The sequence below is a fragment of the Schistocerca americana genome, chromosome 5 (assembly GCF_021461395.2).
Source record: "Schistocerca americana isolate TAMUIC-IGC-003095 chromosome 5, iqSchAmer2.1, whole genome shotgun sequence".
Classification (NCBI taxonomy): Eukaryota; Metazoa; Arthropoda; class Insecta; order Orthoptera; family Acrididae; genus Schistocerca; species Schistocerca americana.
The window spans coordinates 312067875-312095438 of NC_060123.1; the positions used below are offsets into that span (position 1 = coordinate 312067875).

Genomic DNA, 27564 nt, shown 5'->3' on the forward strand with positions numbered 1-27564 from the left:
GCGGTACTGTAACTTATCAGAATGTAAAATTCAGTTCTTTAACAGTTCTTTTATATGTACTGTACTATTTAAAAAACCGCACAACAATATAAAACAACAAATGAAATACTGCAGCGTCATTAAGTGCAATAAAATCAACAAGCAATATATAAAAAACATGTAAATGATTGTAAGAATGATTGTTATCTAACTTAAATTAAAATTTGTAAATGATTTACGCCTTAAATCTCGCATTAAATATAGCGTTCTCAGACACTGGACCATGTAGTACATGTTACAGATAAGGCACCTCTTGATCTAAGGGCTGTACATTTGTAACAAGCGAGTACATGTAGTAACCATTGTTGTACTATGGATCAAGATGCGGAGGTGCAATGCAAGAAGAGTGAGCGAGTGTACAACTTGAGGGGCAAGACTTTCTATTCTCGTTGTAACTGCTACGAGTTTATAAGGGCAGTTTAGAAACACCTGCGAGAGGTGTTGCTTTCGCACCCTTATATACACTCCTGGAAATTGAAATAAGAACACCGTGAATTCATTGTCCCAGGAAGGGGAAACTTTATTGACACATTCCTGGGGTCAGATACATCACATGATCACACTGACAGAACAACAGGCACATAGACACAGGCAACAGAGCATGCACAATGTCGGCACTAGTACAGTGTATATCCACCTTTCGCAGCAATGCAGGCTGCTATTCTCCCTTGGAGACGATCGTAGAGATGCTGGATGTAGTCCTGTGGAACGGCTTGCCATGCCATTTCCACCTGGCGCCTCAGTTGGACCAGCGTTCGTGCTGGACGTGCAGACCGCGTGAGACGACGCTTCATCCAGTCCCAAACATGCTCAATGGGGGACAGATCCGGAGATCTTGCTGGCCAGGGTAGTTGACTTACACCTTCTAGAGCACGTTGGGTGGCATGGGATACATGCGGACGTGCATTATCCTGTTGGAACAGCAAGTTCCCTTGCCGGTCTAGGAATGGTAGAACGATGGGTTCGATGACGGTTTGGATGTACCGTGCACTATTCAGTGTCCCCTCGACGATCACCAGTGGTGTACGGCCAGTGTAGGAGATCGCTCCCCACACCATGATGCCGGGTGTTGGCCCTAATTTGCTGGGAAGTGGCGGTGCGGTCCCCTACGGCACTGCGTAGGATCCTACGGTCTTGGCGTGCATCCGTGCGTCGCTGCGGTCCGGTCCCAGGTCGACGGGCACGTGCACCTTCCGCCGACCACTGGCGACAACATCGATGTACTGTGGAGACCTCACGCCCCACGTGTTGAGCAATTCGGCGGTACGTCCACCCGGCCTCCCGCATCCCCACTATATGCCCTCGCTCAAAGTCCGTCAACTGCACATACGGTTCACGTCCACGCTGTCGCGGCATGCTACCAGTATTAAAGACTGCGATGGAGCTCCGCATGCCACGGCAAACTGGCTGACACTGACGGCGGCGGTGCACAAATGCTGCGCAGCTAGCGCCATTCGACGGCCAACACCGCGGTTCCTGGTGTGTCCGCTGTGCCGTGCGTGTGATCATTGCTTGTACAGCCCTCTCGCAGTGTCCGGAGCAAGTATGGTGGGTCTGACACACCGGTGTCAATGTGTTCTTTTTTCCATTTCCAGGAATGTAGTATTTAAAATCTATAATGTCCTAATACATTCTGGTGTGTACAAGTTGCTAGTTTAACTTATCAAGTCGCTCTCGTATATACCACCTGCATCGTTCTCTGTGTTGTGAGTTCCATTTTGGTTCACTTCTGTTTTGCCTTCTTCATTTGTGTGTAACATGCCTGCTGCATTTCCTGAGAAGGATGTCAATATCATTTTATAAAAAAAGGCCATAAAAATGCAATCTGAACCTCTAACATACTTCTGGTGCCTGAACCAACTAGCTGAAGTCTGTATCGATCTATTAACACAAAAGACTCTTCATTTTTTCGACGGGTATTCTTGGAAATAAACACTGTGGAAGAACTGCTGCTTAACAACTGGAGCCAAAATATGTAAAGTGAACTTCAGTGGTATGATCCCCTCCTGCCTGCGACCTCAATGAAACTTTCCGTTTTCTGCCCCACAGGTGTTTGATTATGACTGGGGCCTGCAGGACGACTTCATGGGCTCCGCCTACCTCGACGTCAGCAAGCTGGACCTGGGCAGGTGAGTTGCAAGTGTCTTCTCTCACTAATATTATTTATTGCATGAGACCCTTCCCAGGACATTACAACCCAGTACACATAGAAGCAAATTTCATTCGACTGTATCACCGATGTACTAGGACTGCTGATATTTTTAAAAATATCGGGATTCAATACATCTATTTTTAAGAAATATCATCATCGGCTGTCTATTTATCGAAAGAAGTATCAATATCGGCGGAAAAAATATATATATACCTGCCTTTAAAAATATCGGCTACACATTAGAAACATATTGCCGGTTTTAGAGTTGAAAATCTAAGTATTGATTTATTATTAGATATTCTGCCAATCATCAAGCTAGCAGCCAACCTATCCCCCATAGAGCAAGAATTGAAAGAAAACAATGTACGTTCACTCTTGGCGATAAACACATAGCTAACAATGGTAACTGCATGAAAGTGGCACAATAAAATGTGTCTGATGGGTCCATCGTTCGGTTTCGTCACATGTCGCATTTACACGGAACACATCATGTCGACTTCCCTGTTTTTTTTTTTTTTCATTTTTGCAAACATCAGCGACATAGCAGCTATGGTGTCAAAATAGCGTGGTGAAGCTAAACGCTGCAGTTTCTGTTGGTATCGTCGAGCGCCGATTACGTCTGCACTTCCACTCACACGTCTCCGCCCACTGCAAGCACCAATCTTGTCAGTTACATTATTGTTCGTCATTTTCAGCACCTGTCTCTGAAGGATGTCGATGTGAAGAAATAGCATACTAGTTGTATAAAAAATTGTTTTTAACGCAACTGGCGCGCTGTTTCTTCGCATCGGAAATCTGGTTATTCCACTCACACCACCACCTCCTCTGTGAAATCGGAGTTCTTCTTTTGTGCCACATATACTTTCTTCACACGGTCAAAGAGAAAGGTTGGATGTGATGAAAGCTCAAAAAGTAGTGAGACTATTTCACACAGTGAAAGTAAGATTATGTTCTGTTACAATTTCAAAAGAACAGTTTCAAATATTCACAGAAAAAAAATTAAAGTAAAAACATCGGCATTCAACATCGCCGTTTTGATATTGATATATCTGTATATCGAGGAAAGAATATCGCAGATATATATATCGACACTTATGGGTAAAGTGTCGATATATCGATATTTTATCTGCAGCCCTACCGTGTACTACGACTACAGTTCTGAAGGCAAGAATGCAGTGCAATCTAATGTTGACAGCAGAGTGATGAAGAAAGGGAACCGACGACAATGCTCAGAATCCAAATCCATCATCCATCAACGACTTTCACAGGCCATAATAATATTGGACTTAAATGTAGGAACATAGATTGGTTCGATTTGTTTCACCATTTACACTCCTGGAAATGGAAAAAAGAACATATTGACACCGGTATGTCAAACCCACCATACTTGCTCCGGACACTGCGAGAGGGCTGTACAAGCAATGATCACACGCACGGCACAGCGGACACACCAGGAACCGCGGTGTTGGCCGTCAAATGGCACTAGCTGCGCGGCATTTGTGCACCGCCGCCGCCAGTGTCAGCCAGTTTGCCGTGGCATACGGAGCTCCATCGCAGTCTTTAACACTGGTAGCGTGCCGCGACAGCGTGGACGTGAACCGTATGTGCAGTTGACGGACTTTTAGCGAGGGCGTATAGTGGGCATGCGGGAGGCCGGGTGGACGTACCGCCGAATTGCTCAACACGTGGGGCGTGAGGTCTCCACAGTACATCGATGTTGTCGCCAGTGGTCGGCGGAAGGTGCACGTGCCCGTCGACCTGGGACCGGACCGCAGCGACGCACGGATGCACGCCAAGACCGTAGGATCCTACGCAGTGCCGTAGGGGACCGCACCGCCACTTCCCAGCAAATTAGGGACATTGTTGCTCCTGGGGTATCGGCGAGGACCATTCGCAACCGTCTCCATGAAGCTGGGCTACAGTCCCGCACACCGTTAGGCCGTCTTCCGCACACGCCCCAACATCGTGCAGCCCGCCTCCAGTGGTGTCGCGACAGGCGTGAATGGAGGGACGAATGGAGACGTGTCGTCTTCAGCGATGAGAGTCGCTTCTGCCCTGGTGCCAATGATGGTCGTATGCGTGTTTGGCGCCATGCAGGTGAGCGCCACAATCAGGACTGCATACGACCGAGGCACACAGGGCCAACACCCGGCATCATGGTGTGGGGAGCGATCTCCTACACTGGCTGTACACCACTGGTGATCGTCGAGGGGACACTGAATAGTGCACGGTACATCCAAACCGTCATCGAACCCATCGTTCTACCATTCCTAGACCGGCAAGGGAACTTGCTGTTCCAACAGGACAATATACGTCCGCATGTATCCCGTGCCACCCAACGTGCTCTAGAAGGTGTAAGTCAACTACCCTGGCCAGCAAGATCTCCGGATCTGTCCCCCATTGAGCATGTTTGGGACTGGATGAAGCGTCGTCTCACGCGGTCTGCACGTCCAGCACGAACGCTGGTCCAACTGAGGCGCCAGGTGGAAATGGCATGGCAAGCCGTTCCACAGGACTACATCCAGCATCTCTACGATCGTCTCCATGGGAGAATAGCAGCCTGCATTGCTGCGAAAGGTGGATATACACTGTACTAGTGCCGACATTGTGCATGCTCTGTTGCCTGTGTCTATGTGCCTGTTGTTCTGTCAGTGTGATCATGTGATGTATCTGACCCCAGGAATGTGTCAATAAAGTTTCCCCTTCCTGGGACAATGAATTCACAGTGTTCTTATTTCAATTTCCAGGAGTGTCTTTTTCCCTTGTACCAATCTACCTCTCCACCTGTCTGCAACACCTAAAGCCCACGGTTGTGAGTGTTTGTCTACTTTTTCCATTTTCGTCCACAAGAACAACTTAATAAAAGCTAGCTAATAAGAGGATAAAAATCCATGTTGCTTACACTAAGTATAGAGAAACAAAAACAGTGAGACAACTGTTACTGTACAAGAGACCTGAAAGGGCCCAAAACGACTGGAAAATAAAATGCAACGTTCTTCAAAATAAAACCACCAGAGCAGAACGCAAATATCTGGATAAGCTATGAAAACGTAATAACAATGAAGCAGTATGTAAATGTTGGAAAGAATACTACTGCTACAGATGAATTTGAGCACTCCGTGCAGAATCTAACGGATAGAAAAGTAATGAATTGCCACTGACGTCATACCAAGACAAACCTTTAAAAATATGCAGGGCAAAAATGAAAATTTCTTATTCATGGTAATGATGCTCTGTTACGAGAATAGGGGAATTCCGAAGATTACTACAAAACTATTACAATACCGAGAAAAGGATATGTGATTGAAAAATATTAAATCTATAAGAATATATCTCTTACCCTATTCATCAAAGATGATTAAATAAAATTAGCCAAGTGAGAAAAGGACTCGCATGCTGAGGGTACGGTACAAACTTAATCATATATATAGATAGTTTATCCACTGCTATAATAGGGGATATTGGCAGTTTTTCCTGATATCGACAGACATGTGTTTAATAATCGTAATGTGCAACATCCGACTTTAAGAAGCTATACTAGCGCAATACTTTTCTGATATCGTAGATGTTTAGGGTTAATTAATAGTAGCATTCAGTTACTACATTCACAACAAAATTCATGAACATCAAAGCGAGAAGTCTTGCTGCTGTAGGTATGTGAGAGATGGACAATGACTAAATACGAGCAACAGCAGCTAAATGCAGCGGAAATAAAGATTGCATATACTTGAGAATAATTAGAACAAGCCGAACGCAAAGGAAAGCAAGTCAGGGCAGGTAAGACATTTACTCAAGGAAATAGAAAGGTCGAAAAATAATTTCTGTATCATACACTGAAGCGCCAAAGAAACTAGTATATCTACGCGTGTTCAAACACAGAGATACGTAAACAGGTAGAATACGGCGCTGTGGTCGGCAACGCCTATGTAAGACAACAAGTGTCTGGTGCAGTTGTTAGAACTGTTACAGCTGCTAAAATGGCAGGTTATCAAGATTTAAGTGAGTTTGAACGTGGTGTTATAGTCGGCGAACGAGCGAATCTCCGACATCGCTGCGGCCAGAAAGAGATCCTGCAAGAACGGAACCAACGACGACTGAAGAGAATAGTTCAACGTGACAGAAGTGCAACCCTTCCGCAAATTGCTACAGATTTTAATGCTTCGTCATCAACAAGTATCAGCTTGCGAACCATTCAACGAAACATCATCGATATGGGCTATCGGAGCCGAAGGCATATTCGTGTACCCTTGATGACTGCACGACACAAATTTTTACATTAAATGAAACAACAAGTTTACTGTTACCAGCCACCGGTCACTGTTACCGTGACTGGTAACAGTAAACTTGTTGTTTCATTTAATGTCAGTAACAGTCACGGTAAAGTCTAACCTAAAAATGTTCGCATTTAAAACAAAGCTTTACGCCTCGCCTGGGCCCGTCAACATCGACATTGGACTGTTGATGACTGGAAAAATGTTGCCTGGTCGGACGAGTCTCGTTTCAAATTCTATCGAGGGGATGGACGTCTATGGGTATGGAGACAAGCTCATGAATCCATGGACCTGTATGTCAGCGGGGGACTGTTTAAGCTGGTGGAATCTCTGTAATGGTGTGGGGCGTGTGCAGTTTGAGTCATATGGGACCCCTGATACGTCTAGATACGACTGACACGTGACATGCACAGAAGCATCCTGTATGATCACCTGCTTCCATTCATGTCCATTGTGCATTCAGACGGACTTGGGCAATTCCAGCAAGACAATGCGACACCCCACATGTTCAGAATTGCTACAGATTGGCTCCAGGAACACTCTTCCGCTGGTCACCAAGTTCCGTAGACATGAACATTATTGGTGAGTGTTCATCGGAGGTGAGGGTATCATCTGGAGTGCTCCAGGGAAGTGTGGTAAGTCCGCTGTTGTTCTCTATCTACATAAATGATCTTTTGGATTGGGTGGATAGCAATGTGCGGCTGTTTGCTGATGATGCTGTGGTGTACGGGAAGGTGTCGTCGGTGAGTGACTGTAGGAGGATACAAGATGACTTGGACAGGATTTGTAATTGGTGGAAAGAATGGCTGCTAACTCTAAAGATAGATAAACGTAAATTAATGCAGCTGAATAGGAAAAAGAATCCTGTAATGTTTGAATACTCCATTAGTAGTGTAGCGCTTGACACAGTAACGTCGATTAAATATTTGGGTGTAACATTGCAGAGCGATATGAAGTGGGACAAGCATGTGGTGGCAGTTGTGAGGAAAGCGGATCGTCGTCTTCGGTTCATTGATAGAATTTTGGGAGGATGTGGTTCATCTGTAAAGGAGACCGCATATAAAACACTAATACGACCTATTCTTGAGTACTGCTCGAGCGTTTGGGATCCCTATCAGGTCGGATTGAGGGAGTACATAGAAGCAATTCAGAGGCGGGCTGCTAGATAGTGTCGGAAGTTCCATGCGGCTTTTCGCGGATGATGCTGTAGTATACAGAGAAGTTGCAGCATTAGAAAGTTGTAGCGAAATGCAGGAAGATCTGCAGCGGATAGGTACTTGGTGCAGGGAGTGGCAACTGACCCTTAACATAGACAAATATAATGTATTGCGAATACATAGAAAGAAGGATCCTTTATTGTATGATTATATGATAGCGGAACAAACACTGGTAGCAGTTACTTCTGTAAAATATCTGGGAGTATGCGTGCGGAACGATTTGAAGTGGAATGATCATATAAAATTAATTGTTGGTAAGGCGGGTACCAGGTTGAGATTCATTGGGAGAGTCCTTAGAAAATGTAGTCCATCAACAAAGGAGGTGGCTTACAAAACACTCGTTCGACCTATACTTGAGCATTGCTCATCAGTGTAGGATTCGTACCAGATGGGGTTGACGGAGGAGATAGAGAAGATCCAAAGAAGAGCGGCGCGTTTCGTCACAGGGTTATTTGGTAACCGTGATAGCGTTACGGAGATGTTTAACAAACTCAAGTGGCTGACTCTGCAAGAGAGGCGCTCTGCATCGCGGTGTAGCTTGCTCGCCAGGTTTCGAGAGGGTGCGTTTCTGGATGAGGTATCGAATATATTGCTTCCCCCTACTTATACCTCCCGAGGAGATCAGGAATGTAAAATTAGAGAGATTAGAGCGCGCACGGAGGCTTTCAGACAGTCGTTCGTCCCGCGAACCATACGCGACTGGAACAGGAAAGGGAGTAATGACAGTGGCACGTAAAGTGCCCTCCGCCACACACCGTTGGGTGGCTTGCGAAGTATAAATGTAGATATAGATGTAGATGTAGATTTGTTACTGGTAGGATTGATCATCACGCGAGTGTTACGGAAATGCCTCAGGAACTCGGGTGGGAGTCTCTAGAGGAAAGGGGGCGTTTTTTTCGTGAATCGCTACTGAGGAAATTTAGAGAACCAGCATTTGAGGCTGACTGCAGTACAATTTTACTGCCGCCAAATTACGTTTTGCGGAAAGACCACAAAGATAAGATAAGAGAGATTAGGGCTCGTACAGTGGCATATAGGCAGTCATTTTTCCCTCGTTCTGTTTGGGAGTGGAACAAGGAGAGAAGATGCTAGTTGTGGTACGAGGTACCCTCCGCCACGCACCGTATGGTGGATTGCGGAGTATGTCTGTAGATGTAGATATCTGGGATGCTTTGCAACGTGCTGTTCAGAAGAGATCTCCATCCCCTCGTACTCTTGCGGATTTATGGACAGCCCTGCAGGATTCATAGTGTCAGTTCCCTCCAGCACTACTTCAGGTATTAGCGGAGTCCATGTCACGTCGTGTTGCGACACTTTTGCGTGCTCGCGGGGGCCCCACACGATATTAGGCAGGTGTACCAGTTTCTTTGGCTCTTCAGCGTACAATACAATGATCACATGTATTTTCAAGACGAGATACCGGGTAAAAAGGGGCGAGATGACCAAGGAAACAATTCTTAGGAGACCTGGAGAGGATGCTGTCATATCAGAACTACAATGAAAAAAGAAGCGGGAGACCGAAGAAAATAGTTGCAGCGACATCAGAGTTTAACCACTAGCACATGATGACGATGACATTCCATTAAATGCCTCGCATTTTCTGGAATCACAAGTTTTCCTATGCTAGCCTCCATAGCATCATAAATGTACAACTTTCATCTTACAGAATAGTCTGGACTCTGCTGGTTTGCTAGTTTGTATGCGATTCTCCGATTCTTCATGCGTGAATGAATCTTCATGTCATCGCCAGCATTATCCAGCATCTAGCTCTTACAGAGAAAAAGCTAAACTCTATTAGGATTCACCCCGTCAAATTTCCCAGCCAAGAATAACCTGCTTCCCTCTCTGCGCCACTTTCAATAGAAACTAATTACGAACTATATCACATGGTGTCCGTAAAACCTGTCGTATACTGCAGAAGTAGAAAGCACTACGAATGATGTCATACACGTAAATACATACGCTGATGAGCCAAAACATTATGATCATTGTCCACCCCTGGTGGCGTAGCGGGTATGGAACGCTGTAGGTAAAGTATATAAATACAGAAGAGACGAATGGAAAACCATACTGGTGACGATATCGGCCGCAAATGAGCAGATCCACTGACGTCAGCAAATTTGACAAAGACCATATTGTTATGGCGCGGCGCCTGCAACGAGTTCTCGGAAACGCCGAAGCTGATTGGCTGTTCGCGCACTACCGTCGTAGTCATCTATGGAAAGTGGTTGAAGGACGGTGAAACGGTGACTACGGGACAAGATGTTGGACGCCCGCGCCTTATCACAGAACGCGGAGATCAGATGCTTGCCAGCTCTGTAAAGCAGGGCATGTGGCGATATATAGCAGACTCAGCGACAGAGGACAATGACGGTATAGGAACAAGTGTTTTCGGAGCACATCGTTCAGCGCACATTGTTGAACAGACTCGCTAGCTGACGACTCCTACGTGTTCCCGTGTTAATCCAACAGTACCATCAGTTATGAATGCAGTGGACGTAAGTTCATCGCGATTGGGCCGGGATCAATGGAAACATGTCATCTTGTCGTACTAATCACATTTCTGGTACTCCGTCATCCTGGCGAAAGGCTACACGAAACATGCACCGCACCTCTGATGCAGACCAGCGGCCGCAGTATTACGCTACTGGGGAAATTCGCCTGGACTTCCATATGGCTTCTGGTACTAACTGAAGAACCCGTGACAACTGTTGACTACATGTACATTGTTACGGATCACCTGCAAGACCTCATGTTTTCCCCAACGGCGATGGCATCTTCCAGCAGGAAAGTTGTCACTGACACAATCCCAGAGACGTGCTGTAGTCGTTTGAGCAGCATGATAGTGAACTCACATTGATGTCTTGGTCACCATATTCGCCTGAGCGAACCCCGACGGAACACATCTTGGACATTACCGGGTCCAAGGGAATTGTGTGACCTGTGCGTAGGCATCCAGTGCCACATACCACCGGAAACCTACCAAGGACATATCGATACCATGAAATGCAGAATGCTGTTTTGAGTCGCAAAGGAGGACCAATGCACTGTTATACAGGTGTTCATAATGTCTCGTATCATCAGTATATATTAGGTGTCATTAGAAGAATCAGGAAATCAAACAAATAAACAGATAAACGTCTCGCATATTCCAACACCAAAAACACTTTCTCTCCCTCGTCGCCATTTTTGTCAAAGCACTACACTCACAAGACCAACTGGTTAAGTTACGCCTCTATTAATGCATCGATCATATTGCAATACTTTGGAAAATACAGGGTGTCCGGGTTAAACGTATAATAATACAAAAGGTAATAACGTAAGACACAACTGAGATATTTATTGGCGATTTGCTTCTGCAAGTATGGTAACTCAAAATGTTTTCTGTGTGCGAAGGTGGCCCTTCGAAAATGAATGTGCGTGTGAATCGTTGAAGAACAAGGTCATAGGCCCATTCTTCTTCACAGAACCTACAGGCAATGCAACTTGTAGGAGCTGTATGTTGTGCCACAACTTCCTCTTAACGTTACCTTTCAATAAATTGATGCACCATGCCATTTTGCAAACATTGTGAGGGATTTCTTGCATCGTGAGTTGCCAGATTTCTGGGTTGGGGGAGGTAGACCGTATATTGTTTGACCCCCCTAGGAACCCAGACATTACACCTCTTTATTTTTTCTGTAGGGGATTATCAAGAATCTAGTGTACTGGACACCAGTTTGTGATCTACCAGATCTGCGCCATCCCATTCGTCCAGCTATGCAAATGGTACGCCAGCAATGCTACAAGACACTCAAAGAGAAGTGCAGAAAGAGATATCTGTCGTGCCAATAATGGTGCAGATACACTGAGGTGACAAAAATCATGGGACAGCGAGATGTATATACACAGATGACGGTGTTATCGCGTGTACAAGCTATAAAAGAGCAGTCTACTGCTGCAGCTGTCATTTGTGCTCAGTTCATTCATGTGAAAATGTTTCCGACGTGATTATGGCCGCCTGACGGGAATTAACAGACTTTGAACGAGGAATGGTTGGATCTGGGAGAATGAGACATTCCATTTCGGAAATCGTTAGAGAATTCTGTATTCCGAGGTCCAGAGTGTCAAGAGTGTGCTGAGAACACCAAGTTGTAGGCATTATCTCTCACCATGGACAATGAAGTAGCCGACCGAGAGCAGTGACGTTTGTGTAGAGTTGTCGGTGATAAAAGGTAAGCAACACTGCGTGAAATAACGCAGAGATCAATGTGGGACTTACAACGAAAGTATCCAATAGGACAGTGCGAAGAAATTTGGCGTTAATGGGATATGACAGCAGACGACCGACGTGAATGCCTTTGCTAACGCTCGTGGTCGTGCGGTAGCGTTCTCGCTTCCCACGCCCGGGTTCCCGGGTTCGATTCCCGGCGGGGTCAGGGATTTTCTCTGCCTCGTGATGACTGGGTGTTGTGTGATGTCCTTAGGTTAGTTAGGTTTCAGTTGTTCTAAGTTCTAGGGGACTGATGACCATAGATATTAAGTCCCATAGTGGTCAGAGCCATTTTTTGAACCCTTTGCTAACAGCACGACATCGCATACAGCGCCTCTCCAGGGCTCGTGACCATATCAGTTGGACCCTAGACTATTGAAAAACCGTACATTGGTCAGATCAGTCCCGCTTTCAGTTTGTAAGAGCTAATGGTAGGGTTCGAGTGTGGCGCAGACCCCACGAAGCCATAGGCCCAAGTTGCCAACAAGGCACTGTGCTAGCTGGTGGTGTTTCCATAAAGGTGTTTGCTCTGTTTACATGGAATGGACTTGGTCCTCTGGTCCAACTGAACGGATCATTGACTGGAAGCGGTTACGTTCTCCTACTTGTATACCATTTGCAGTAATTCATGGACTTCATCTTCCCAAACATCGATGCGCCTTGTCACAGGGTCACAGTTGTTCAGGATTGGTTTGAAGAACATTCTGGACAGTTTGAGGGAATTACTTGACCACTCAGATCATCCGACGCGATCCCATCGAGGGGTAAGTTCGTGAGCAAAAGACTGCAACTGGCAACACTTTTGCAGTTATGGACGATTGTAGAGGCAGCTTGTTGGCTCAGAGTTTCTGCAGGGGACTTCCAACGGCTTGTTAAGTCCATCGACCAACGAGTTTCTGCACTACACCTAGCAAAAGGAGGTCCGACACGATATTAGGAGGTATCCCATTACTCTTGTCACCTCATTGTATCTGGGTGTATTAAAAGTGTAAGAAATATTTTGAGTTACCGTACCTGTAGAAACACACCGTCAATAAATAACGCAATTACTTCTCAAGTTATCGCAGTTTATATTGCCAGAAGTCGGTATTCTGTGAGCACTGGCACACCTGCAAAGAATTCAATAAGAGTATGCAAATAGCCAAATCTTACTTATTTATCATGTCTTATCTTTAGAGATGATAAAAAACCACCACGAAGCACTGGATTAGACGGATATGACGACTGTTACGTGTAATAAATGCTGAAAGTCAACTCCTGAAACTATTAGGCGGCCTCCTTCACTGGCTTATGGTTAGAGAATTCGGCAATTAATATGTGGCATAAGCCAATAACTAAATGAAAGTGTTGGAATAGGTGATATTTTATTTTAATTCAAGAAGAAATTAGATAAAAAATCAGAAAAGTTTATCAAGAGATTGGAAATACAAGAGCTATGGAAATAAGGCGTCATTGACAAGATGTACATTGAGTAATTAATTACGGAGAGTAGCTACCAGCATTACACTGAACAAGGCAACTGAAACATTGGCCAAAAAACAAGTTAAGGACACACATGTAATAATTTCAAACGTGGTAGAAAAATAATAAAATTATCACGATTTCAGCGGGGTACAGAATTGGAATGGAATTTGGAATCAAAGAGTTGCAAAATCATTAGAATAGTGGTTACGCCTACTGCTGATAATAGAATCAATTAACTGATTCATGAGTGGTTAGCGACTGAAAATCCCCTAGAAAACAAAAGTTGCATTTTGAAAAAAATGCATTATTTTGAATAACTCAAGCAGTGCCTCAGAACACTAACTGAGCTGTAGGCGAGATTAAGTCCCTCTGTCTCCACTCTGCCATATAACCTGAAATTAATAAAGCGCACCGCAGTTTGCAGTCTTACCGTGCTCACAGTGATCGTGATCGTAGCCCAAGGTGGTGGTGCCGACCGCTGAGGAGAGATATCTGCTAATTGAGTATGCTGCTGGTTGTAGCGGGTTGACTTTGTGAAGCTGAAAAACATCATCTTCTCGATATCGACGCTGTTGAATAACCTCAAAGTCATGAGAAAGATGAAGTACAACTCCAGAATGACTTGACAGAGGTCTGAATCCAAACCACGTTTTTCCCTTAACTAGCCAACTAACTACCCTTAGATTGCAGGACCTTCCTCCTCACCCCGACCAGCACTTGCAATGTCCTCCATGTCCAATCAACAAAAAGGTCTAGGCGTTCCGCCAATCCCAGACCTGGAAATTGGTTCCCTGTCTCCCTCCATATAATTATCGGGCATTATCCAATGAAAACTCGTTCCACTAGCCGGCAAGGACCGGGTGAAAATTCCTACGGTCGGTTCTTGACGACAGGAAATTGTACAAACTTTAGGAAGGCTCCAGCCTCGTTCCCAGGGTAGCAGAGCTGGTAAAATTTTCGAAGGGCACGCGTGGCAATAATTCTGGCTTAGCAAGACAGTGCCACGATAGCAAACACATTAGGCAGTTCCGTTGTGGACGGCCAAAACCGTCCGTTGATGGCTTTAATGAGGACCGGATCTCAAACTGATCACTCGTGAAGTAACTGTTGTTTTTGTACAAAAAGCTCAGGTGAGCGCCTTTAGGTTCATCTCCCACTGACCAGACACACCAGCGGATAACACGGCCAGCGCATAATCTCTGGGCCGCCGTTCGCCTCAGTGACATAGGGTTTGGCTGACGTGTCGCTCTCCAGAGCATGAAGAAGTTGCTGTTTCACAGTTAGAGGAGAGCCCGCGTGGTGATCTGAGGCTGACACGGCGGTCGGATGGTCCCGATGGGCCACTTGTGGCCTGAAGACGGAGTGCTGCTTTTTAAGACTCGGAATAGGCCATGGCCTCACAATATTGCTTTGGGCTTAATCCGGACACACAGTATAGAACTTTGAAAACGGATAAATCATTTATAGTAGCTCAGTATTTTATCTCATTGCTTCACATTCACTCGCATTCTTTCTTTTTTTTAGTTTTGTTTGTCCACAGAGTTTGTATGAAAAATTGAGGTATTTTGAAAGCAGCATTTATTTCAACTTACAAGCAACACTTTAAACACAAGTGAGGTTGTTAAGGTCACGTGAAACCTTCGTTGAAAGTTCAGTACTCCTGTTATAGGTGTCCATATTTGCCTACCTGCAATTCTTCATCTTTAATTAAATGCATTTGTAAAAATTTGGCATTTTCATTTGATGGTAGGAGAAGAAAGTTTGCCCTTTTCATTCCCACCCTCTGCCATAGGCGCATTAAGGGTGTCTTACCGACACAGTAATTGCTTTCACGTAGTAAGTGATACGTGTGACATGTTTGGTTGAAATCGGTGTAATGGTTTACAAGGCTATGTCGAACGTACATACATATCTGCATAAACATTTCAAGAGGGCGATTGTTGAGGGGATCTGTGTCATGAGCCACTCTCCCAGTTCGCTCCGTGCCAGTTTCCCTCGGAAAGATGTTGGAGACCTGTTGTAGCCGATAGGCACAGTGAAAAGAAGATTCATAATTAGTTACTTACTTCCACAAATTTAAAATCAGTGTCTTGACTCGCTGTTGAGATCGGCTGTCGATGCCCGCTGAGGATTCGGTCGTAAGCGGCCTTCAGCCTGCTCAAGGAAGCAGACGTCGCCGGCCCCTTCCTCGCTAGCTGCTGCAAAGATAGCCGGCACGGTAGCCCAGCGCGTTCGGTCAGAGAGCCGGTTGGCCTCTGTAATAAAAAACTGAGTGGAAGGATCAACAAACTAACTTTAACGGAAGTCATGTGACGTCCGCAACGACCAAACCCCACGATCAACAACGGAAAAAATAGGTGGTTCGCCACCCCTCGTGGCTCCGGTGCTGGCCGCACCACGATGTCGCGGCAATGAGCGAAGACGGCGCGGATGTTGGATTCACACACGCCGATCTGGGAGTTGCTGCCCCCACCCCTCTCCTCCGCCCGTTCAAAATGGTTCAAATGGCTCTGAGCACTATGGGACTTAACTTCTGAGGTCATCAGTCCCCTAGAACTTAGAACTACTTAAACCTAACTAACCTAAAGACATCGCACACATCCATGCCCGAGGCAGGATTCGAACCTGCGACGGGAGCGGTCGCGCGGTTCCAGACTGTAGCGCCTAGAGCAGCTCGGCCACCCCGGCCGGCCCGCCCGTTCACCGCCGTTCTTGTTCATCTACTGAGCCGTGATGACATGTAGTACGGCGATTCTGTCTTGCCGTGAAGGTAGGCCCTGGCCCGTCCGCCGGAGTATCAGGGACGCTGGTGTCCTGACCAGGGACGGTAGGGAAGACCCCCGGGTTCACCCATCTGCGACAGCGGCAGACTGAGGTGTAGAACTCTGCGACAAGTGATTATGGCGAGGTAGCCATCTTTCCCAGTAGCGGCTGTCGTTGTTCCGTAGCGTGTAGGAAATCTACAACAGACTTGTGCTAGACGCCACTTTATTTTAATCAGGGAATCGAGTGCGAGCGTTACGTACGCAGTCGATCCGTCTGACCGACTGCCTTACTAGGTAAAGTGCTGGGGTATTTATGGAGTGGAGTAGTGCCTAATGTTTATCCGACATCACTGGTCTTGACCGCATAGGTCTTGCTATTACGAAAGTATCAGCGGTTGTCACTCTGTCGTGCTTGTTTAAGGAGTTTATTATAGTATAAGACTGGTTCGTAAAAGCCCTTGTTAAGCATTAATGGATTAACAGTAGCCTTTCTTTCATCCCATAACTAAGGTGACGTGACCCTGTCCAAATGCTCTGCCATAACACTATCTTTCTGCTGAGGCCCGCCGTCTGGCTGGCCAGAAACGGCGATGTTGTGTTTCCCGCTGACCCACTCTATTTATCTTTGCGACCACCTCGTGTCGAAATCACTGTAATGTAAGCGAGGTAGCTTCGCTCTGGGACTTCGAAAATTTTAACCGTTTGCTGCCTTGTGCAGTTTGGTATGCAACAACACATAATAGATACTTACATGGATGCATAGGTTAACCTCTTGTAACTTACTCAGTACAGTCTCGTGTCAGATGAATGAGGATTAATCGAAGGATAGACGTCAAAAAGAATGCTAACCAAAGAGTCAGTAATATTTCCTAGAACTCTTAAGAACTTTTTAGTGAAACCCATAATTTTTAATTCTTCTCTTCCGTCAAATACAGTATCTGTTTTAATTCCAGTTTCCTCATCAATCATTTTTCATCTGAGCACCATTATTTTATATCCGGCGCAGGCACATTTATAACTTGTGGATCTGCTCCATAGCTACGCATCATACAGTTGTATGCACACAATAATTTCCAAGTGACATTCGTAAATTTGGTTTCCACATAAGCAGAGCTGCGCGAAAATCGAAAACTGTTAATTCCGAGTGTTCGTTTTCTGTAGCTAAGGCCGCGTGACTAACGAGAAAGCGGCTCGCGTTATGAATGCAACGGCACGTACTCCCGTCCCTATCTCGTTAATTTAGAATCTCTTTTTATATGAACGTCAGTGGCCTGTGATCAGTATAGATTAATTAAAAATAAACAGATATCTTAGCTGAAAAGCGTGTCCTAAATTTGCTACCTCGTAACGAACTCGTTTCCCAATAAATAATAAAAGTAAATTAAAAATAAACGGTTGCCAGCGGAAATGAATCACGTCGTGTCAAGGCCAGACGCAGGAAGTCCTCATCAGTATTATTAATTACTTCTGCTTCGATCATTATCGTATATATTATTAATCAATTAATTAATTAAAATTAACAAATATCTGCATGTAAGAGAACACAAATGATATATTATCTCATATGAGGGAGCTATTGAACAATGTATATAATTTTTGGGTACCTATTCTTACAAATGAACGTTGTCGTATATGCATGCTGTTTGAGCAGAAATAGTATTTTTGGAGATGGTAGTATAAACCAATATGAGTAAAACGTCATCATGACGTTGACTGAATGATCGGTAAGCATTTGACTTGCGTTTCTATTTTTTTGCTGTTAATTCCAGCAAGTCTTGAGGAGACAATGCGTGCTACCGAATAAAATATGTACGGTGCTGTATAAAAAGGGCCTATTGCTGTTCATATCTTCCTATCAAACAAAATTACAAGAAAGTCAATCATACTGATTTATTTCACTCTTGAAGCTAAACAACATTTGCTTGATACTTTTCTTTTATTTCGCTTCCCTACAAAAAGTTACTTGGGGTACCCAAGATATTTGGGACACCCTGTATACAGCGTGATTCACGAAGACATGCAAATATTTTAATATGTTATTCTACAAGTAAAACTAAATAAAAAAGTTCATATAAAAAGTCCGCAAATGTTTGTTTGTGGAGTTACAGCTAATAAAAGATTTTGCCTAAAATTTAGGGACTTCGCTAATACGAAGCTATCACAAAACTGTACGAGGTTAAAGCAAAGGACGATTTCCATTTATTTTGTTGTTATTGATCTGGTGAATCTAACAAAACATCTCCCAGGCGTACATCTGCAGTAGTTTTCCAGAACATTCAGAGAAGCAAGGTAGTAATTTCGTAAAATTTTTAATTTATTAACTACGTTGCCCGATTTGTTTTTTAAATTCCATACAACTGTACAAAGTTTTCAGCAGAAGTTGTAAGGAATTTATTTTTGGAAAAATGATGGTAATAACGTTAACTGAAACTGTATGTATGTGTCAGATAATCTGCTGTTATTAATACCAAAGCACACGTGAATTCATGTTAAACCGGAAAAAATCAAAGCTCAGTGTCAAGGAAGTTGTACAGTCTACATACAATTTCACAATACACTCACAATAAATGTTCAGAACTGTCTCCACCGAGTTCAATGTGTTTAGCTGCACGTGTATGAACAGATTTTGTTGCTCGTTTCAGTTTCACAGGGTTGTTCTTAATTTCGTCTACTTCATTCACAATGCGAGCAAGCAATGTCTCACGTGTATTGACTGTGTCCTCGTAAACTATGTCACACAAAGAAATCCATTGGTTTTAAATCGGGCGATCATTAGCCGTAACTCCGTAACCAAACATTTGCGGACCTGGATTTATATGAATTTTTTTCTTTATTTTTACATGTAGACTAACATATTAAAATATTTGTATATCTTCGTGAATCACTCTGTATACAGGGAGGCAAAAAGAAAACAGGTCCAGAAAATACCTACAGAAGACTGATGCGGAATTGAACTTTTTTAATGAACAGGCGAAGTGCCCACCACAGAGAACGCTGGAAAACGTCATTTCGATACACCAATCGGTCGATGTCTTCCATTGTACATCTCTTGCACGCTCTGTCCAAATTACTCCGCAGTGCCATCATGTCTGAGTGAGTGAGAAGGAAAAAAAATGGTTCAAATGGCTCTGAGCACTATGGGACTCAACTGCTGAGGTCATTAGTCCCCTAGAACTTAGAATTAGTTAAACCTAACTAACCTAAGGACATCACAAACATCCATGCCCGAGGCAGGATTCGAACCTGCGACCGTAGCGGACTTGCGGTTCCAGACTGCAGCGCCTTTAACCGCACGGCCACTTCGGCCGGCGAGTGAGAGGAGCAGATGTGTTTAATTGCCAGTTAAATGCAACACACAATAATGCAGCACTGTTCGCGCAAGAGTTTAAGACAGGAAGTGCTAGTCAGAGCCACCAGCAAACTTCGCAATGGAAAAGTTAGTGGCAGAATAGAGCGAAACGGGCTCTGTAGGGAGTAGAGCTATCGGAAAAGAGTTCAAACATCAGAAACATTGTAAAGGTTTTAGAAGTTTTATTCTCCCAGCCTGTACGTATATTTTTCTTCTCTACTCGCATCCGAACGACGCCATTGGCGCAGACTGACACAGTGGCAGGTAGCTGCTAAATGCCCCGTCAGAGTCAGAATTTGGGACTGTTAGGTTGCCACGTTATATTACCTTCATCAGTTTTCAAACAGAACCTACGAGCTCAGCAAGTTCAAGTAGTGTCAGTCTTTCCGATTTTCTTTTCTGTCATCCAGCGATGATACTACGCTGTGCAGAAAACTTTCGTTAGTGAACAATTTGTGAGAGTTACTAGTCTCATTTCGTAAACCGTTAAAGTACATAAGTTTAGAGTATTAGCAATCCCATTACACTTCCTCGATGGTAACCTGTTTTGTTGAATAATCACTGTCCAAACTAAAGTATGGTGGTTTGTTAGTCAGAAAATTTTTGGCTAATCGTACCTTTGTGAAAACACTTCCTGTGATCAGTTGACAATGTGGCATTATGTCGAACGCCGTCCTGAAATCTAGGAACACGGAGTGAAAAAAGTTAACTGTGTTTCATACGAATGCTACATCACAATGAGGTTTTGAAAAAACTTTTATTCATCGACGAACTCAGCTCTAGGATTTGATACTGAGCTCAGCCCTACGATTAGCACTAGTATTTGTTAAGGTTTTTAACATGGCTGTCAATCAGCGACTGTTGTATAATACAAAATTTTGAAAAATACCGCCCTCAGCCGCGAACACAATTAATTTGTGACCTAGGTTTCGGTGTCACAAGGGACATCTACTTCGGACAAAATTAAAACTAAATGTTACAGCATAACGTACTGTAGCAGAGGACACATGGCAGCCCCTAGTAGCTTGCAGCTCTGTTGCATTTTATTTTAATTCTATCTGACGCTGTCAGGTATGACCACAGGCCGGCCGTAGTGGCCGAGTGGTTCTAGGCGCTACAGTCAGGAACCGCACGACCGCTACGGTCGCAGGTTCGAATCCTGCCTCGGGCATGGATGTGTGCGATGTCCTTAGGTTAGTTAGGTTTAAGTAGTTCTAAGTTCTAGGGGACTGATGACCTCAGAAGTTAAATCCCATAGTGCTCAGAGCCATTTTTATGAGCGCAGTTTTCGTATTTTTTAGTACATTATGCTGTAACATTTAGTTTTAATTTTGACTGAAGAAGGTGTCCCTTGTGACACCAAAACCTAGGTCTTTTCGAAACTTAAAGATTCTGTTGGAAGTATCCTCATATGCAGCATATTTGATGCCTAGCCGATTGATCCACCATAATGTAAGCAACTAAGTTCTTCTTTCACTACAGTTTCACCCTTTTTTTTAGGCTAGTAACCTGCTTATTTCAAGGTTAGTCGATTCATCCACCTTAATCTAAGCAACTAAATTCTTCTTTCACTACACTTTCACACTATTTTCAGACTAGAAACCTCGGTAAGTACGACTGAGAATTTTCTAGTCTCCTGATTCCTGAATCAACTTAGAAAAAGAGTCTTTTCCATATGTCAGATACTGGTGACTAGATTTAGGATTTTTGTTAGTTAGGGTATTGTACCCCAACCCTATGTACAACGCTTGACAAGGAAAAAAGTTAAGCACCCATAAGTGAGGAGGAAACGAAATGAAACTTTGCAGTTTGAGAGAATACGTCATGATGTTTCAGTGATTACAAAATCGATTCAAATTTGCAGAGAACTTTGAGTTATGACCAGAATTGGCAGTACGACGTTGCACCTCTTCTTGCCTGGATACATACACTGATAACGTTGGTAAGGGTATTAAGTCGTTCTATCCTCTGAGGCAAGATAGCTCCCAGTTGTAATTGATCATTGATACCCTGGATACTAATACTCACATAAGGGACATAGCTGAGGATCGTGCTGGCCACAGGAGTACCTCATCATCACGCGGACGTTTCATAGAGACACATTCCTCAAGTGGATGGCCGTTATACTGTTGAAATGACATCATGATACTGTCACTTGAGAGGTAACACTTGAGGATGCAGGAAGTCCGTGACATTGGTGTGCCATCAGAGTTCCCTCAGTCACCACCAACCATGACTTGAAGTCAAACCTGATTTTTCTCCACACCATGCTGCCAGGAGTAACACTGCTGTATCTTTGCAAAACGTAGGAAGTAAAGAACGTCTCCCTAGGTCGTAACCACACTCGCCGACGATGGTCGTCCAGAGTTGTGTAGAACTGCGATTCATCACTGAACACAGTGAACTGATATTCATCCGCAGTCAATGCTTTCTGGTCACAGCAGTACTCCAAACACAGCCTATGCCTGGGATGGTAATTTCCTAGTACGATGTGTATTTGGAAAGTAAGGTGCGATTAGGCGCGAAATAGAAACCACTGTGAAAATCCGATGGAACTTCGCACAGGTATGTTTGGCAGTGGCGTTAGTGTGTCTGTAGATCGCTTTACGTTGCTCTTTTCAGTTCAGAGCCCAAAAGGACCATGTAGAAATGCTTAAAACAACAGTGTTTCCCACCAAGTAGGTTGATCTGGTGAGAGATTACGCCTGAAGCTATGCAGCCCACATAACATAAATGTCATGCGTTTCTTTCTTCAAGACTATTCTCAGCCGCATTCCGCAATGAAGACGCTTCGATGAGAAGTGTTTGATCACCCACAATACAGCCCTTAATTGGCTCCGTTGTTCATCTCTGATCACATGAACCACTGGCTACGAAGACAACATTTTGGCACAAACAACGATAGGCAGACTAGCGTAGAGAATTGGCGGAAAGGACAGGCGGCTGCTTTCTGTGAAGAGGGTACTGGAAAGTTTGTACAACGCCACGACAAATGCCTAAGTCGGAGCAGCGACTATTTAGAGAGGAAGGCGCAGCTATCTGTAACAAATAAAAAATTTTTAATTTTCACTGTGGTTTCAATTTCGCGGCCGATCGGAGTCCATTACAGAAGAAGATATGAAGGCGTTACGATGTGCTTGTTGCACAGTAAGGCAATCCTCCCATTTGGCCGTCAGACATGGTCGACGGGAGCCTTGAGGAGAACACGCCTGCCCTCTCGTTCCCATGCAGTACAAAGTCGGGTCACTATCACATCCAAATGCCCGACAAAACTGAATGTATTCGTGAAATCTTCTCGGGTGATCAGCCGAGTAAAGGCGTCGTCTTCTCGCAACGTTTCGAAGGGTTTCATACCCATCATCTTCGCTTGAAGATGATGGGTACGAAACCCTTCGAAACGTTGCGAGAAGACGACGCCTTTACTCGGCTGATCACCCGAGAAGATTTCACGAATGGAATACGCCGAGAAAGTCTAAAATCACATTAAACTGAATGTAGTGTGATTCGATCTGCCGGCCAAGTGGAGAGCCACAATGAGACCCCTTTCGAACTCTGCCAGGAGCTGATAACTAGAGTAATCGGCATCTCTGTGTCCTTTAGAGTGATCACTCAGCATCTGTCGCCGTTCACACAACGGCCAGCGCGATACCAGTAAGTACAACAATGGTGGAAATATCTTTAGAGGGAAATAATTACGCAAATGAATTCCAAACAAAATGCAAACCAGAAAGGATGGGTAAGAACCGACAATTGTTGGATGAGTTTCAACAACATTTCATACCACTTCATAATTCATGTGATCTTGATGTGGAGGTCAATATCGCTTGAAAAACAAGCATCGAAGAATGAAATTTAGACGTTTTTTGCGATAACTAGCGTATCTGAAATATCTCTGGTGGAAAAGTGCATAAAGAAGCGCGAAAGCTCCTCGGAGATGCTCAGCCAACTCTAGTGACGGACGCCGCAAGAGAGGCGTTCTGCACCACGGTCTGGGCTCGACTGTTAAAATCCTGGGAGCGTACGTTCCTAGAAGAGCCAATCAATATCTTGCTTCCTCCTACGAATACCTCACAAAAATACTATGAAGGTAAAATCAGATTCGTGCTCAAACGGAGGTTTACCAGCAATCGCTCTTCAAGCGAACCATTCGCGACTGGAACAGGGAAAAGGCGGAGCGACAGTGGTTCACGAAGCACGTCCGCCATACACCGTAAGGTCGCTTGTCGAGTATAGATGTACACGTAGATGTAGATTTGCAGCATCAATGAACACGATGAAGTAGGGTCAGTTCACGTTGTTGACAGCTGGTAGCCTTTTGTTTGGGAAATGTTCAACATACGATCTCCTCGCACCCAAGGCGCTGCATCCCCCTGTTCCTTAAGGAAGATAAATTTCGACTAATTCGTTGTTCGTATACCTGCTCTTAGTGACACGAAGGAGATACACCACACGGCTAATGTGCAGTGTAGCACAAACACCACAGAATAACACAGTAGGAGCTTAATCGGCAAAATCGCACAGTTAGACACATGTAAATGTGTTTGCTTACCGAACAAACTTGCTCTCGCATGTTGCTGATTGGCTATCGCTTTAAGCGTAGCTTCGCAACGTCACGTTTCCAGCCTATCGTTTTTTCAAAAATGGTGTTCGGTTCGATAGCCCTGCCCTGCTCTGATCTTCCTTTCTCTCCACCCTATAGAGTTCTTTCATTTCTCAATAAAAATATTCATTTGCAGTTGAATTGAAATTTACACATGCACAATGGAGTGTTAATGGTGTGATGCGTGACACAATCATGTCGATTAAATATCTAGGTGTAAAATTGCAAGGAGACATGAAATGGAACGAGCATGTAAAAATTGGTTGTAGAGAAGGTGGACGGTCGACTTAATTTTATTGGGTAAATTCCAGAGACGTAGCTCATGTACGAGCGTACAAAACACTAGGGCGAGCCATTCTTGATTACTGCTCAAGTGTTTCGGATCCCCACAAGATCGGATTAAAGGAAGACGTCGAAGCAACTCAGATGCGGGCTTCTAAACTTGTTACAGTTAAGCTCAATCAAGATGCAAGTATTAAGTAAATATTCCGTGATATCAGTTGGGAATACGTGGAGGGAAGCAGACATTCTTTTCGCGAAACGCTATTGAGAAAGATTTAGAGAAACGGCATTTGTGGCAGACTGCAGATTCTACTGTCACAAAAGTACATTTCACATAAAGACCGAGAAGAAAAGATAAGAGGAATCAAGGCTCATTCGGAAGCATATAGACAGTCGATTTTTCTTCTTTCGCCATTTGTAAGTGTAACAGGTAGGGCAATGACAAGTAATGGTACAAGTTCCCTTGCGTCGTGCACCGTATGGTGAATTGCAAAGTATATATGTAGATTCATATGTACACTGAAGGGATATCAAGCACTCCCTTCTCAGTGAATGGCCCAACCAGTTCTTTTTCCTTTCCCTTACAACCTTCAGCAGACATCTTTTCTCACCAACCCTTTCCAATACTCTTTCATTACTCATTCTTTCCATCCAGATTATTCTCTCCATTCTCCTCCACATCCACATCTCAAATGCTTCTAACCTCTTTTCATCCTCTCGTCTCAGCGTCCATGTTTCTGCCCCATATAGTGCCACACTCCAGACAAAACATTTGCCAAGCCATTTCCTTAGACCTTTATCTAATTTGCCACTTAAGTCTCCTCTTTCTGTTGAATGCCTCCTTAGCTATGGCAACTCGAGTTTTCACCTCCTGGTGACATCTCAAGTCTTCAGTTATTGTGCTTCCAAGATATTTAAAAGCACTTACTTGTCCTATTTTAATATTGAACAGTCTGCGTCTTGTACTGATGACCATACTTTTTGTTTTTGCTGTATTTATTTGCATCCCATATTCCCCACAAGCTTCATTCAGATCTTTCAGCATGTTATTCACTGTCCACTCACTTTCTACCACTAATACCATATCATCAGCAAATCTTATACATTCTATTCTCTTTCCAGCAATACATATTCCTCTTTTCCCATCTAACCTTTTCGCAATAATCTCTTCAAGGTATGCGTTAAACAACATTGGTGGAAGGCAACAACCTTGTCTAACACCTCGTCCAGTGCTGCTTCCTTCTGACATTTCATTTCCAATCCTGATCCTTATTTTCTGGCGTAAATATAGATTCTATACCAGTCGTCTCTCTTTCCAATATACTCCTTTCCTCTTCAACATATCCATCAGCTTGTTCCACTGAACTCTGTCAAAAGCCTTATCCAAATCTATAAAAACAGCGAAAATTTCTCTACCTTTTTCCATATATCTTTCCCCTATAGTTTTTAAAAGGCAATAGCATCTATTGTTCCTTTTCCTATTCTAAATCGAAACTGCTCCTCTGCAATCCCTCTATCCAGCTTGTCATATAGCCTTCTATTCAACACTCTCAGCAAGACTTTATCTGCATGAGAAATTAGACTGATGGTCCCATGCTCTTCACATTTTTTAGTGTTCCTCTTTTTCTCTATTGGTATCATAACTGTTGCAAGGAAGTCCTAAGGCCATTCCCCTTTTTCATATATCTCGTTACAGAGGTAGACTATTTCTTTTTTTGCCTTGTGTCTCAGACTCCTCAACAGTTCTGCTGGCAAATCATTAATTCCACATGCCTTCCTATTCTTCATCTCCTTCAGCGACTTTTCTACTTCTGCTTCCATGGTGGTGAATCCCTTTCCATCTTCCGGCACATATTGCTCCTCTTCAACCTTAGTTTCGCTTTGTATTTCCTCCCTCATATACAGACATTCAATATATTCTTGCCATCTTTTCAAAACCTCCTGTGGTTCTTCTGCTAGAGTACCATCCGCTCTTTCTATTTCCATGTTATTCCTCTTTCTTTTACGTTCAAAAACTATCTCACTAGTCTGTCTATACATCATTTCATACTTTCACTCTTCCTTCATTTTCTCTATTTCGTCGCATTTCTGGTTGATCCTTTTTTCCCTTCCTTCTTCAGTTTCTCTTCTTAATTAATTATTCAGTTTCCTGTACCACTTTTTGCCTTCTTCAGTTTCTACATTTTTCCACTTTTGTCCGCTCTTCCATCTTTTTCAACATGTGTTCTGTTATCCATTAGTCCGCAGCTCGTGGTCGTGCGGTAGCGTTCTCGCTTCCCGCGCCCGGGTTCCCGGGTTCGATTCCCGACGGGGTCAGGGATTTTCTCTGCCTCATGAGGCGTGGGTGTTGTGTGATGTCCTTAGGTTAGTTAGGTTTAAGTAGTTCTAAGTTCTAGGGGACCATAGCTGTTAAGTCCCATAGTGCTCAGAACCATTTGTTATCCATTATATTCACGATACAGTCTTGAAAAGGTCGTAAGGGAAAATCCCCACTTCATCGCTACCTCGGAGATGCTGTGTCTCATCGCTCGTGCGACGACTGTAACACCACATTCAAACTCACTTAAGTTTTGATAACCTGCCATTGTAGCAGCAGTAACCGATCTAACAACTGCGCCACACACTTGTTTCCGATAGCAGCGCCGTATTCTGCTTGTTTACATATCTCTGTATTTGAAAACGCAAGCTGATGCCAGTTTCTTTAGCGCGTCAGTGTATAAACTAAGATGCTCATGTCTTGCTTCTGCACTCAGTAACCCATGAATTACTTAGTAAATATTTCAGCATATTTGTTTATTTTTGTTTAATTTTTCGATCCAGATTACATATATATTGTCAATGTATTGTTGTGTGTCCCACATTTGCAAGCGGCAATATATGATCTTACGTCTATTTGTCCTTATCAAGTGGCTTTTACCAGTGTTTATGAGATCAGTATACTTTCTCCACTCCTTATTAAAGGAATTTGCCAGTAGCAGACGGTCGTGTATTGAGCACCATGAAATTTTTAGATCCGCCCTATGCTCTTGGGTCGCGTCTGGATGGGTACAATAATCTTGTTAATTTCCCTAGTGTCAATGACTAGCCTAATATTCACTCGTGGCTTCATTACTGCTGGTAGCAGACTGCAACAACGGCTAATGTGGTTAGCCAGTTTTCCTGATTACTTGATT

General features: G+C 44.0%; 1 protein-coding gene across 1 annotated transcript in view; it reads left to right on the plus strand.

Moving 5' to 3' along the window:
- The window catches only part of LOC124615739 (multiple C2 and transmembrane domain-containing protein), a 1088825-nt gene that overhangs the window by 503330 nt on the left and 557931 nt on the right, over window positions 1–27564 (plus strand). Inside the window, exon 5 of the mRNA XM_047143819.1 lies at window positions 2089–2168. Within this exon, the coding sequence (XP_046999775.1) occupies window positions 2125–2168 (44 nt within the window). The 5' untranslated portion in view covers window positions 2089–2124. The remainder of the gene's footprint in view (window positions 1–2088; window positions 2169–27564) is intronic.